General features: G+C 38.2%; 1 protein-coding gene across 1 annotated transcript in view; it reads right to left on the bottom strand.

Annotated features, from left to right (window-relative positions):
- TTC8 (tetratricopeptide repeat domain 8) overlaps positions 1 to 11,245 on the bottom strand; it is a 33,806-nt gene extending 22,561 nt beyond the window's left edge. The window contains exons 1-2 of the mRNA XM_087952056.1: positions 10,940 to 11,245; positions 2,714 to 2,834 (exon numbers count right to left, since the gene is read on the bottom strand). Coding sequence (XP_087808182.1) covers positions 2,714 to 2,834; positions 10,940 to 11,053 — 235 coding nt within the window. The 5' untranslated portion in view covers positions 11,054 to 11,245. The remainder of the gene's footprint in view (positions 1 to 2,713; positions 2,835 to 10,939) is intronic.
- Between the last annotated feature and the right edge of the window lie 3,135 nt (positions 11,246 to 14,380).

Raw genomic sequence — 14,380 nt, 5'->3', positions numbered from 1 at the left:
TATATATATATATATATATATATATATATATATATATATGGTACCATGTGTGTGTGTGTGTGTGTGTGTGTGTGTGTGTGTTATATATATATATATATATATATATATATATATATATATATATATATATTTTTCTGGCAAAGATGTTTCAATGTGGAAAGGACCTCAGACTAAACTAGAGATCCTCATTTCCAATCAGTGATGATGGCATTTGAGTCTGTGAACTTTCTCTCTCTCTCTCTCTCTCTCTGTATATATATAACTGTAAAAAGTCTGACTCATACAGACATACATACATACATACATAAGCCTGATGATATGTTTTCAGATGAGATTCTGTATGGATCTTGTTGCTACAACTTTAAAAGCACAACTATAATGAAGTGGGAAAATCACCTCAGAAGCACAGAGCGAAGACACAAGCCTGATATAATGAGATATCAATATTAGATACTCAATACGGAGAAACCCAATAACCAAAGATCCATATATATATATATATATATCCCCCTCCCAGACTGGCTTTGTTCTACTTTCCCAATGTGCCTGCAGGGCCGGCGCTTTGAACATGGATGGATGGATGGATGGATGGATGGATAGAGAGACAGAGAGAGAGACAGGTAGGTAGATAGATAGATAGGTAGATAGATATATTGGTAGATGGGTAGGTAGGTAGGCAGGCAAGCAAGCAGGCAGGAAGACAGACAGACAGACCTTTTGGATGGATGTATGGATAGGTAGGTAGGTAGGTAGGTATTGGTAGGTAGGTAGGTAGGAAGACAGACAGGCAGACCTTTTGGATGGATGGATGGGTAGGTAGGTAGGTAGATAAGTAGGTAGGTAGGTGGGTAGATATTGGTAGATATGTAGGTAGGTAGGTGAGTAGGTAGGTAGGTAGACAGAAAGACAGGCAGGCAGGCAGGCAGACAGACCTTTTGGATGGACGGACGGACAGACAGACAGACAGACAGACAGACAGACAGAACGCAACAGCGGCGGCACTTTGGGAAAGTAAAGCAAAGCTGCCTGCCCTGGGCTTCCTCAACCCTGCCCTGCTCCAGGAACGAGGGAACAGCACCGCCCTCTACGACGTGAGTGCCCTGAGAGGGGGGGGCAGTTTGGGAGGTTGATCCCTGGCAGGAGGGGCACCCTGTGAACTTGCTGTCAGGCAAGGCAACTACAAAGAGGGGCGGGCTTGGCTGAGCAGGATCCTGGATATTGGGCATGTGGTCAAAGCCCCCCTTCCTCTGCCTCCCCCTAGGTCAGGGGTCTGCAACCTTAAACATTCAAAGAGCCATTTGGACCTGTTTCCCACAGAAAACAAAACACCGGGAACCCCAAGACATGGGTGGGCATGGCAACTCAATGTCACTCCTACTGAGTCACATGACCCCCCCCCAGGTTTGTGGTTTTCTGTGTTTTCTATGGGGAACAGGTTGCTCTCTCTCTCTCTCTCTCTCTCTCTCTCTCCTCCATCCCTCTCCCATCTCTATCTTTCTCCCTCTATCTCCCTCTCCCTTTCCTCCTTCTCATCTCTTTCTTTCTTTCCCTCTCCTTCTCTCTCTCTCTCTCTCTCTCCTCTAACTTTCTCTTTTTCTCTCTCTATGCCTCTTCCTCCCTCCTTCTCCCCCACTCCCCACCCCTCTTCCCAATTCCCACAACCAGGGAATAACTGTAAGGAAATTTGGCCACGTTCTTTCTGTCTCTGGAAACCTTGCATTCCAAAAGGAGTGACAGTCAGGCTTTTACCTCACAGTGCTACGAGGTTGCTGCTTAAGATCGCTGCTGAATCCTTGCAAAACTGGGCAAAGACAGAGAGAGGGGAGCAGACAGAGCTGAATTGAGCCAAATCTCTCTCCCTCCATTTGTATCTCTCCCTCTCTCTCTGTGTATCTCGCTCTCTCTCGCTCCCTGTCTGTGTCTCTTCTCTCTCTCTTGGAAAGCCCTGCGTGCTCTCCTTGGGCTCTTTGCTGTCCCCTTTTCTTTCTTCCTTTTGGAAATCTGGGCTGGCTGAAGAACAAGAGGAGGAGGAGGGGGAGTCCTCAGCTAGCCCGGATTTCCAAAAGGAAGGAAGAAAAAAGGATAGCGAAGAGTAGAGCATGCAGGGCTTTGCAAGAGTGTGAGAAGCTTCTTTTCTTTCTTCTTGGCGAATTTTTGGAAATCCAGGTTGGCTGAGGAATGAGCGCAAGCCGAGGCGGAGACTTCCTTCCTCCCTCTCCCCTCCTTCTCCTCTCGTGCGCACCCTCCAGGCCCCACCACAGCCGGCTCCATGGCTGTTTGCTGCTCTTGCAGCACCTGTGCAGCACAGTCAAATTTACTGCACTTCACTCCATCCCCTCCTCCTCCTCCTCCTCCTGGAGCCCATTACAATGCGGTGCAGCAGAGCTGCCACATTCGAGGCGGCGGCTCCTGAGCAGTGCAACAGTCAATGGGGTGACCCTGCAGAGTCTCGAACGCCCCCTGCCGCCTCTTAGTGCCCCCCTGCCAGCCCCCTTGCCTCTTAGCACCTCCCCTAAGGCATCCCACTGCCCCCCAGGGTGTGATACCGCCCACTTTGGGAACCACTGGTTTAATTGATAGCAGCCACTCGTTTCACAGATCAGCTTTAGGGGAAAAAGAAATGAACCATTGAAAAGGAATGTTGGTATCATCAGGAGGGAATCATGAATTGCTTCTTGTAAGATATTTTGGAGCAAATATAAATGCAGCTTACGTGCAACTTGTGCAATTGCATTTTCATCCAGCATCATTTCAGCTATGCCTTCCTGATCCACTTCAATTTCATCCACATAAACCATTTCTGTTAACGCTCGCATTTTTAAACACCATGCAGCCTAAAATAAAGACAGAGAGGAAACAAAGCCCAGTAAACTAAAATGTCTACAAAATACATTCAATGTTTTAAAATTCAAATAGAACACAATAGGCCAGCAGTAGATTATTTCACACTTGTGGGAAAAGAAAAAAAGCAAATGGGCTTTGGGATATTGAGTCTTGGCTGCATTATAGTCTTCAATGCAAGGCAATTATGTAGAAAACATCTCAGAACATCTAGAGAAATATGTGAGGAGGACCTCAAGAAGAATGCAAAGAACGCATTCACAAACGCTCAGCCACTCCCAATATTAAATTTGAAGGGGGGGATGTTTTTATCATGTACTCTACTTCCTCCCTTACCTATAAGCAATAGAAAGTGTTCCATTTCAAATTAGGCAGAATCTGTAGTTGATACTACTGAATATTTAATTACATATTGATAGGGAAATAAAAGGATTTGTGTAGCTGAGCAGAAAGTAAATGATGCTGGGTACAAGGCATAGGTAACACCAGGTGCAATTCTAGATGCTCATGGTTACCTTTAAAGCCCACCACAGCTTAGGATGAGGGTACCTGAGAGATCACCCTTTTCCAAGCATCTGTACCCATCCAACGAAGCCGAGAAGAATGAGCATGCTGCAGATCCCGTCAGCCAAAAATGTTGGCTATGGGGATCGGAAGGTGAGCTTTTTCTGCAGTGGCCCCTGCTCTATGGAACATTCTCCCTCCGGAGAACCTTTCTCAAGGCCCTAAAAACCTGGCTATACAGGTATTCCCTCACTTATGATCACAATTGAGTCCAAAATTTATGTTGCTAAGTGAAAAATTTGTTAAGTGAGTTTTGCCCCATTTTATGACTTTTCTTGCCACATTTGTTAAGTGAATCGCTGTGGTTGTTAAATTAGTAATGTTTGTTAAGTTAATCTTTGTTTGTCAGAAGGTTGCAAAAGGTGATCACATGACCTTGGAACACTGCAACCATAATGTGAGTCAGTTTCAAGTATCCGAATGTAAATCACATGATCATGCAACGGTCCTAAGTGTGAAAAATGGTCATAAGTCACTTTTTTCAGTGCTATTGTAACGTTGGTCACTAAGTGAACTGTTGTAAGTCAAGGACTACCTGTATTCCTAACCCTCGGGTGCTGAATGCATCAAGGGTCCCATTTCCTAGCTATATTGCTAACTGGGCAAACATCTTCCTCATATGTATATTTAATTTGGATGTTTTTAGAGTTGCTATTGGTCTTACTGTTTTATTGTTTTGAAATGTTTTTAATATATCTGTCATATGTTTTGAATTGTAAGCCACCAGGAGTCATTGACTGAGAATGAATTGACATAGAAATTGAATAGATAAATAAATATATGCATTTTAGAACTCCATACAAATCAGTCTGACTTTATGTTGCATGCTGCTGCTTCATACAGTATCATGTGATCACTCCTAGTAAGCTTTTTTTTAGCAGCCAGATTCTGAAGCAATGAAGCCAACTAAGATCCCAAGTTGCCTCCTCCCCCATTCTTTCCAGACATCTTCAGAAACAACACATCAATCTAGGAATAATATGCTGATCTTGTGCATTAATTTATCCTGGCACTGTGGACATTTATCTGCTTTAAGCACAAATAACAAATTTAATAAAGGACCTGGTTGGAGAAGAGCATATATTACAGGCCTGCTTTATTGTACTGATTCATTCACTACTGAAAATACAATTTTTGTATCAAAATAAATTGAGCCTATATAATATTTATTTTGTAATACAATTCTAATTATATGAAGTCATTTAAATATGTCCAAAAGGTTGAGAGGATTTTAATAGTCCCAATATATGAAAACATTGATAGCCAAAAAACCCTGCTTCCGTATAATGCTTTTTACATTTTTTATCCCACCTTTATATTTATAAATAACTCAAGGCAGCGAATATATACTAAAATTGTGAAATGGGAATCATACAGAATCCTAGTGAATCTTGCTTCTTTTTAAAACAAAAGTATACCTAATATAAACGAAAAATGAAGAGGCCTTCCTTTCTCTTGGCAAAGAGGCAGCTTGATGATATATATATATGCCTGTTATTTCTCAGTCCTAAGCCATAATGTGATTTATTATGTGCAACTTGGCCACTAATTTTTCTTTTACCAAATGTCCTAATTTAGTTTTATATATAAACTCAGTCACTGAGTAAGTAACAATTATTGATTTATAAATTTTATATATATAGTTAGGCCTCATACATACTAATCCAGTTTTCCTTAAAAATGGTTTATTGAATAAAACACAACGTACTGTCATAAATCATAACTAACAGACCACAAAAGCTGTATTCACATAATGAAAAATCAAACAAAAATTATATTTTGGCAAAATATAAACTCAGATGTAATGCAGATTCAAATACATATATTTTGAAAGTAGTGTCATTATGTGGGTATACGCATAATTTTTTATTTATTGATTTATTTTGTCAGGTTTATGCAATGTATATTGGAAGTGGTGATCCTTTGAGAGCTGTGTGCAATGAAATTTCATTTTAATGTAGGCTGATCAGTGTACATTCAAAGTGACAATAAAAGTTATTCTAAGTCTAAGTAAACAATTTTAAACGTTTATATTAAATCAATAAAATATAATAAATGAAGTGCTTAATCTCATATATTTTTCCCAGAATTTATTAGAAAATGAATACATAAGTTGTATAAATTACTAGGTAAGTTTTTTTTAAATACTAGTCTGTCTGGAGGAACAAAGAAGTATCAAATGAATTTGATACTATTTGCAAGATCTCTCACAGGCTTATATATTTATTTAAAACATTTATGTATCTGTCCATTTTATAACAAACTCTGGGGCTCCAAATCAAAAATTAAAATATAAAAACCATATTAAAATTATAAAAACCAAACACATTAAAAAAAACCTGGTACCAAAGTCAAGCTTCCAATATACAGTCACCTCATGTTATCCCAGTGCTTGTTAGAAAAGCCAAATCTTCAGATGGCTCCAGGGTTGACACAGTGCTTTATGGAAGGCTGGAGAAGTAAACACCTGCCAACACTTCAGGGCAGGGAAGCCATAGAAAAGGCTCACTTCCTACCTCCCACAAGGTGGCAATATTTAACCTAGCAGGATGGATCGGTATCCTAACGGAAAGGTGGTCCTGCCTGCAGATAACTAGGCCACATGTGATATTTAATATGAATGTGATATTTACCTTAAATTGCATCTGGAAGGAAACTATGAGCCAATACAGCTGACACATCAGAGGTGTTATAAGTGCAAACCTAAGGACACTCATAACTGCCGCCATGTTTTGGACTAATTGAAGTTTCTGGGTGCAATTCAAGGGCAGACTCATGCAAGAGAGCATTGCAGTAATCTAAAGAATTTTATCGGTTTTGATAAGGGAACAAAATGCTGGGGAAATACATTTAAACATTTGTTAAGTAGTAAAGCATTTAACTGTCTTTTATAAGAATGAAGATTTGTTCTCCAATCTTGTGGGTTGGTTTCCAAACGTTTTGTTACCAGGGTAGGTAACATCTTCAGCAGAGTTTAGGGAATGTCAGTGTCAGTGTGCTTCTGTTCATAAGGGCTTCGTGTGGTCAGCAGGTCTTGTGACGGGTCAGGTGGGGGGGTGTCAAGTGAGGGTCTGGTAATGCCTCTCCACCTTTTCATTGTATATTATTACTCATGTTGTCTTCAAAAGGCATGAAAGTAAAATCAGCAGTGAAATATTAGGATGAGCTAAGAAACTTTAAAATCAAAATCTGAAAATAAAAACATGTACATTTGCATAGAAAACCATAAAATTATGCAATTCAACATAAATACTTCACCTATTTTTCTTTATGTACTCCAGTACTATAAGTCAGTACTGCTTCCTGGTCTTTAAATTGACACATGGAACATAAAGAACAATAATCAGATTAGGCAAGCGATCAGGATGATCAACCAAGATAGTTAAGACAGAAACATGTTCCTTTTAGGTCATGCTACAGTTATAAACAAAGAAGCTACAATGAGTTTAGTAAGGTTAATGAAAGATTATTACTGGCAGTAATAGCTGATTTAGATCCTTTCACAAAAATAATTTTAAATAAAGTATGTTTACTTAAAAGGAAATCCTGCTACATTTCCTGAATCCTGCTCTCTAGTATCAGAAGCACTTTTAATTGAAGTCACAATGCACTCTTCAACATGATCATGCTTAAGAATGGATTCATATAGCTGCTTCTAGATGAGTCAGCCTTCTTTCTGAATTTCAGAAAGTAAAACAAAGAGGAAAACAACGCCTTACACACCGACACACTGAATTCTTTATTGGCCAAGTGTGATTGGACACATAAGGAATTTGTCTTGGTGCAAATGCTCTCAGTGTACATACATTTTTTAAAGCCTTAATTTAAAAAAAAAACAGCAAAATATTGACTAGGAATGTTATAAATGGATAAAGGGGACAGTATTAATGTGAAAGAAAGATAAAGACTTTGGCAAGAGTGCTTTTGGTATTATGTGGAATAAAATAAACAGACCAGGCCTATGTTGATTGTCTGATATCAAAAGCGGGGGGACCCAATGTGATTTACAAAATAAGATAAATGTAATAGGACTATGTCATTAAAGCTATGGAAAGACAAAATGGATGAAGGTATAAAGAAAGAGAATGAAGAAAGAAACCCCAAAACCCTGCCAGACTATTCAATGCGGAAAAAATGGAAAGATTCTTAAATATTCACAACAGAGAAATGATTGGTAAAGGTGAGAGGACTTAGCAGAGATGGCAAAATTGCTTAGAAAAAGATCAACAATTATATTTATCAGTGACTGGAAATCCCTTATGGACTTTTTGCTGAAAACAAGAGATATATAAAATTAGAATGTATACTAAATATAAACAAAACAAAAAACAAAATTGAATTAGAAAGACAAATAGCAAGTCTACATTAAAACAGTACACTTAGAAAAACCAGAATGCCCTTTTTTAGCAATTCCTAAAAGAAAGTGGTGAAACATAAGTATGCATTCTATGCATATAGAAAGGGTGATATAATACGAGAGCCATAGATTTAACACTGCTTTATCAAAAGTGTATAATCTTATTGTGTACAGGACAGGAATAATCACTGAATGAACATTACAGCATGCTAAAGGCAGAGCTTTTGTCTTTGTGAGGGCAGTTTTGATTTAGATAGCTTGCTGGCCTAAAAAAGGAAGATTACTCTAGGAAGAGCAGCTTAATCTCACTTTCTTTCCAAATTCATAATACATTACTTGGCACTAGGCACCACCCATCCATAACCAATCAAAGTAGATTTCAACGTAGCTTTTACCCAAGTGCTGTGATCAGGTTAAATGCAGAGTTATGAATCTGGCGGTCTTAACATATATATATCCTGGTTGTACAGTTTTTAATTGTTATCTGTTTTAATTTGTTTTATATTGTTATTTGTATATGTCTTTTGGTGTTGTTTAGTTGTATGTTGCGAAAGAGCACCTTATTTCGTTGTTCTCAGGTTCCTGAGCACAATGACAATAAATTTATCTATCTATCTTTATCTATCTATCATCAGAAATAGATCTAGTGCTTATGTTTATATTTCAGCATTTAACGCTCTGAAGATCTTGTAAGATATGTAGCAATTCTGTAGTATGGATAAGTCACTTATATATTTAAAAGAATTATAGTTCGGAACCAGTTTCTGCAACAAATAGCTTTGTCTTTTCAGCAGAATACGTTTAAATAGAGTTCTGAGGAACTGCCTCCCCCTTGTTACAACGGACTACCTCAATCTCACAGAGAAGGCATGCTGCAGGTACCAACAGCTAAAGACCTACATTGATGAGCCCCAGAAGTACCTTCTCTGTTGTTGCACCCACCTTATGGAACATCCTTACTCCTGAAATTAGATTAGCCACATCCCTTTTAATTTTTTTGTAAGGCCATCAAAACCTGGTTATGCTGTTGGCCTGTGGCTCTTTTTAATATGGTTCTGCATTTCAGTTAACCAAATTTATGAGAATCTCTAGGTGGAAAATGACAACATAATCATAAACATATTGTTACTTTGGCTTTATCAATTTCAATGTTTGCTATAGATATGCAAGTAATTAGCTTTTATCATATATAACATTTTAGTTTTAATTACATCATGAGAGATAGTTACCTATTTGCAGTTTACACATCAAGCTCAGATACAATGTGGTTGGTTTGGGTTTTGACATAGAGTAAGATAGTATAAAGAAACTGTAATTTGTATGTTTTTAAAAACATTGTTTGTATCAGACTACTACAGTTATTAAAATTACAGTTAAATAAACCACCGTTTAGCATTATTGCATAGAGGCCAGGTAAGAGTTTTTGATAATGCTCTGCTCCTCTCTATGATCATCTGGATTTTTGCAGTTTAGATCTGACAGTCCTAATAAAGGCCTCTGAACAAACTTCTTGTGATACAACAGGTGGGGCAATACTTTGCACCTGCCTTACATGCTATCCTTATTTATTAGATTTTCATCCCACCTTTATTAATTTACAAATAACTCAAGATGGCAAACATATTAATATTACTTCCTCCTATTTTTCCCACAGCAACCTTGTGAGATGGGTTGGGCTGATTTACTGACCCAAAGTCACTCAGCTGGCTTTCATGCCTAACACAGAACTAGAGCTCATAGGCCAAGAAACTATAGTATGTTTGTAACTTCAGACATGCCAGGTTCTGTTAATTTAGCCTCATAATAAAGTACATTTAGCTCACCTAGTTGTGTGTCCTGTCTGGTTTACGTGGGATGGCTGACATCAGTTTTGCAAGTCTAAAAGTACAAACTGCCTGCAGACACTTTTAAGAGTCTGATCAATTGGAGTGAGGGTTCCTAAGTTTCTTTGTCTGATCATTAATTGATTGCAGGCTTCCCTTCTCTTATCAGATAGGCTGTATTTCTTTCCCTTGTCGCCCAGTCATCCACACATTCCATTAACCATCAGTTAATGATAACTCGGAACTGACATTGCTGTCACTAAGCAAGTCATAAAGCACATCACATGACCATGCTGCTTAGTGACAGCATATCTACCGTGTTTCTCATATAATAAGGCTGGGTCTTATTTTTTTTTTGAGTCCTGAAAAAATGGCTAGGGCGTCTTTTCGGGGGTGACTTAATTTCCCCCCCTTGCATCTTTGGGTGGGCGGGCGGCGACGGCTTGGATGTTGACCTTGGCGTTGGTGGGGGACTTCGTATCGGGGTCAATGCAGGCAGCACCATATCCAGGTGTGCAACAAAAGTACTTCCTAATGGCAAACCATTCCCCCCCATTTCGCATGTTTTAATATAGGCCTTAATTTCATTTCATGCCTATAAAACATGCTGGGACTTCCTACTGGGGGAGGCCGCATTGTTGGAGAAACAGGGTAGCATTTCCAGTTGCCAGTTAAACCCTGCATCACTGTTAAGTGAGGACATCATGTGATCGATCATCATTTGCAACCTCCTGCTGCTGCTTGATTGCTTGTAGGAAGCCAGAAACCATGGGACCTCAGGATATTGCAACAGCTGGAATTTTAAGGACTGACCATTTGTTCAGTGTCATCACAAGTTTGAACCGTGGCTGAATGAGTGGTTGTTAAAGGGGCATCGGCCAGGGGTTTTTTTTTTTTTGTTTTTTTTTTTTTTTTTTTTTTTTTTTTTTTTTTTTTTTTTTTTTTTTTTTTTTTTTTTTTTTTTTTTTTTTTTTTTTTTTTTTTTTTTTTTTTTTTTTTTTTTTTTTTTTTTTTTTTTTTTTTTTTTTTTTTATAAATTAATAAACTAGAATCTTTCTTCCTTTATGAATTGACATATTGGGAGGTAGGGATTCCAGTTATGAGCACTGCTGGAGTTAAAACCCTATGGATTATTATCTTATTCCAGCTAATTCACCACACAGAATACGAAATGAAAGGAAGACACACGATTTTAAAAAACGCTCGCGCCGAAAAGCAAAAAGATCTGCAGATATACAAAAAAAGAGAGAGTGGTTAGTAAATCAAGGCATCCACCCAAGGCCCAGTTCCACATTTTTCCTGACCTCGCAAACATCACATCCACGCGTCCAGCTCCTGCCCTGTCTCTCATTACCTGATCGCCAGGCTCCTTTTCCAGCACCTGGGAACACAGATCCGAACAGAGTTGGAATTTCCTCCGCCTGAAATAACTCAAGGCGTGGAGCAAGGGGTCCATTTCCAGCCCCATAAGCGAGGAAAACGACAAATAACGCCACGATAACACTCCCCCTCCCCTCCTACTTAGGCCCGGCGTCTCGGCTTAGTTTTGCCCAGCAACGCTAATCAAGGTCCTTGGCGAAGCAAAGGCGACTAAGCAACTGCCTGAAGGGCCAGAGAGGGTGTTTCTCGCCTGTCTCGGAGAAGAGAACAGGCTAGCAAGGAAACTCAAACATTTCAGCGCCAGCAATCACTGCTGAAACTTTCCGGGGTTGCGGGTTACGTCTGATTTATCTGCCTTCGTTCTTGATTCACTTCTCTTTTTCGGGAACATTAGGGGTTTCTGACTTGTTTCCTCTCGTTATGTGGCATGAAAAATGCTAAAGTTGCAGTTTTTTGTAGAGTGCAGAACCAACAAATTTCATATGTTGATAGTTCGTGATTTGAACTTCACAAACACTGCAGAGGAAATTACTTGGAGAAATAGAATTAACATAATTTTATTTCGCAATAGCCGTTAATTATTGTCTTTGATTAGGAAGATAAACACATTTTATTACTTTTACCTAAGTCGAACTCGTGAAACTATTGCTTGGTGTATGATATGAGAATGTACTGTGTGGTTAATTTGTAGGTTCAGTGTGTTACGCAAAATCCTTGGAAAATCGGGGGATAATTTTTCTCTGCTTAATGCTATTGTTATGGATAAAAAGGGGTGGGAACAGGGAGAATACAGCAAGCTGGCAGGAATAGCCAACACTCCAGAAGATAGGCTTCATATACAGAAGGATCTTGACCAACTTGAACATTGCGCTCTATTTAACAAAATTAAATGGATAATCAGTTAAATATGAGCCAGCAGTGTGCTGCTTTAAGGGGGGGATAGAATCAAGGTCATGTGAAATGTTAATACCACTTTATAGTGCCTTGGTAAGACCACACTTAAATACTGCATCCAATTTTGGTTGCCATGTTGTAAAAAAGATGTTGAGACTCTAGAAAGAGTGCAGAGAAGAGCAACAAAGACAATTAGGGGATTGGAGGCTAAAACATAAATAATGGTTGCTGGAATTAGGTATGTCTAGCTTAATGAAAACAAGGACTAGGAGTGACATGATAGCATGTTCCAATATCTTGGGGGTTGCCACAAAGAAGAGGGACTCAAACTGTTCTCCAGAGCACCAGAAGGCAGGTCAAGAAGCAATGGATGGAAACTAATCAAGAAGAGAAACAACCTAGAACTAAGGAGAAATTTCCTGACAGAACAATCAGTGAAACAAATTGCCTCCAGAAGTTGTGAATATTCCAACACTGGAAGTTTTTAAGAAGAGATTGAACAACCATTTGTCTGAAATGGTACAGTTTTCTGCCTGAAGAAGACTTCCAAGGTCCCTTCCAACTCTGTTATTCTGTCCTGTTCCGAAACAGTCCTTTACCGCTATCTGAGCCCTACTTAATAACTTAGTGATGTTTCACACATCAAAGAAAAGTGCAATTTCCTTAACTATGATCTGCTCAAAAAAACAAGAACTGAGTTCAAAGAGTCTGTCAAACAGGATTTGGATTTAATCCCCCACCCCAAAACTAATTAAATTTATCTTTCTTTTCTTTCTCTCTCTTTCCTTCCTTCTTTCTTCTTCCATTTCTTTCTCTTTCCTTTCTTTTTTCCTTTCTGAAGAAAATACTGTATACATATGGGTGTATTTATATTTCCATATGTGAGAGATAATTGGGGTCCATTGATGTTATAAATGGAGAATCTTAATAGTTTCTTTTGTCAGGTATATATAGACATGTGTCTAAATGACACTCAGGTGCATATGCGAGCATTTTTTGAAAAGGAAAAGCCATCCAGGACTTCTTTCAGCTGATGTTTGCAATCTTAGATTGACAAATTGTACAGGATTTTCTCAATATAATACTTTATTAATGTTTATGATAATTTAGTACACGGATGTCAAACTTTCAGTGTCACCTTGCTGTCACATGACATATTGAATGTTTTTCCCTTTCGCGGAGCTGAGGTGGGCATGGCCTGCATGTGACGCATCTGGCCCGCGGGCTGCCACTTTGACAGCCCTGCATCAGATTAGTATAGCAATCCCTTTTGGAATGGAAATATATTCTTGAATTTTTTTTGGGATGAATAGAAAAGTGTGTATGTGTATCAAGCTGTTTTTGTCATTAATGATCACAGTTGTACTGAATACCTTAATGGTTATATCATTGTACTAATTATAGATTGAATTTGGTTTGAACAATCAAGTGAAATTGAACTCATTCACTGGAAGGATTCTGGATAGGTATCTAATTTACTGTGTTTCCATCAGCTGATATCAACAGAATATGATTGTATCAGCTGCTAAATTCTTAGCAAGTAAAGTATGAAGACTTGTAAAGTGATGTCCAAGTGTCAATTTGTTATATTTTTATTTTTTGTATGCGTTGTGTTCAGTGTTACTTTTTATAATTACCACTTGATTTTTACTTCATTACAGAATGTTGAGAAAGGATGTATTATATTTTTGAAATTCCTTCATATTTTAAGTAAAAAATATTTAAAAATTATTTCAAATGTATGAAAATAAGCAGCATTTAAATGGCCACTTTGTACCATAATACTTATCCATTCTTCCCTTTTTAACCTCTCCACTTACTTGAGTTGGCAAAATTTCAGATGACCATTAAGTGGAACAATTATCCAGATTTTTGCAAGCCAGATATTTAGCCCTACATTTCCCCTCTCACTCTATCTCCAAAATTTTGAAATTTTTCGTTCTAGCAGTCTACTCAACAATGAGGTGTTATTAAGAAATGTCAGCCAGTGAAAGGAAATATGCATAGGATCTGACTTTGTGTACTATGGTAAGCTATAATTTGTTTTCATTATGGTTGAATAAACAGTAATTGCTGGATTCAGCTGAACATTAAGATATTAGTCATGGTTTATAAATAACATTATGGCTTAGCATGAGATAACCTGACCTGCTCTGTCTCTATGTAAGGTATCCTACTCAACAATCAAAAGCTAAACTTCTGAGATCAACATAGGAGGTCCTTCCTTGTTTATCTACTTGTCAAGCAAATTAGGCCGATAGTCATAAGGTATAGAACTCTCTTACCAGTATTGTTGACCCCCCTTCCCCAAATTCCAATGGAATTACAGGCCTTCCAAGTTAGTCCTGAAATATCACCTCTTTACCTATGTTTATAAGTTTCAGTTAAAACTGACACATCTTTGTATATTCACATTAAAAAAAAAAATTAACAAAGGAACATAAGTACCGGTAATAAAAATCTAGCACATCCATAGAATGTGGGTTTTTTTTTACACAACGACCTTAGAAAAGATGAAACG

Source organism: Notechis scutatus, chromosome 1 (genome assembly GCF_049901735.1).
Source record: "Notechis scutatus isolate UNSWTSFEM ecotype Mainland chromosome 1, rNotScu1.2, whole genome shotgun sequence".
Taxonomy (NCBI): Eukaryota; Metazoa; Chordata; class Lepidosauria; order Squamata; family Elapidae; genus Notechis; species Notechis scutatus.
This window is presented reverse-complemented; position numbering and strand designations above follow the sequence as displayed.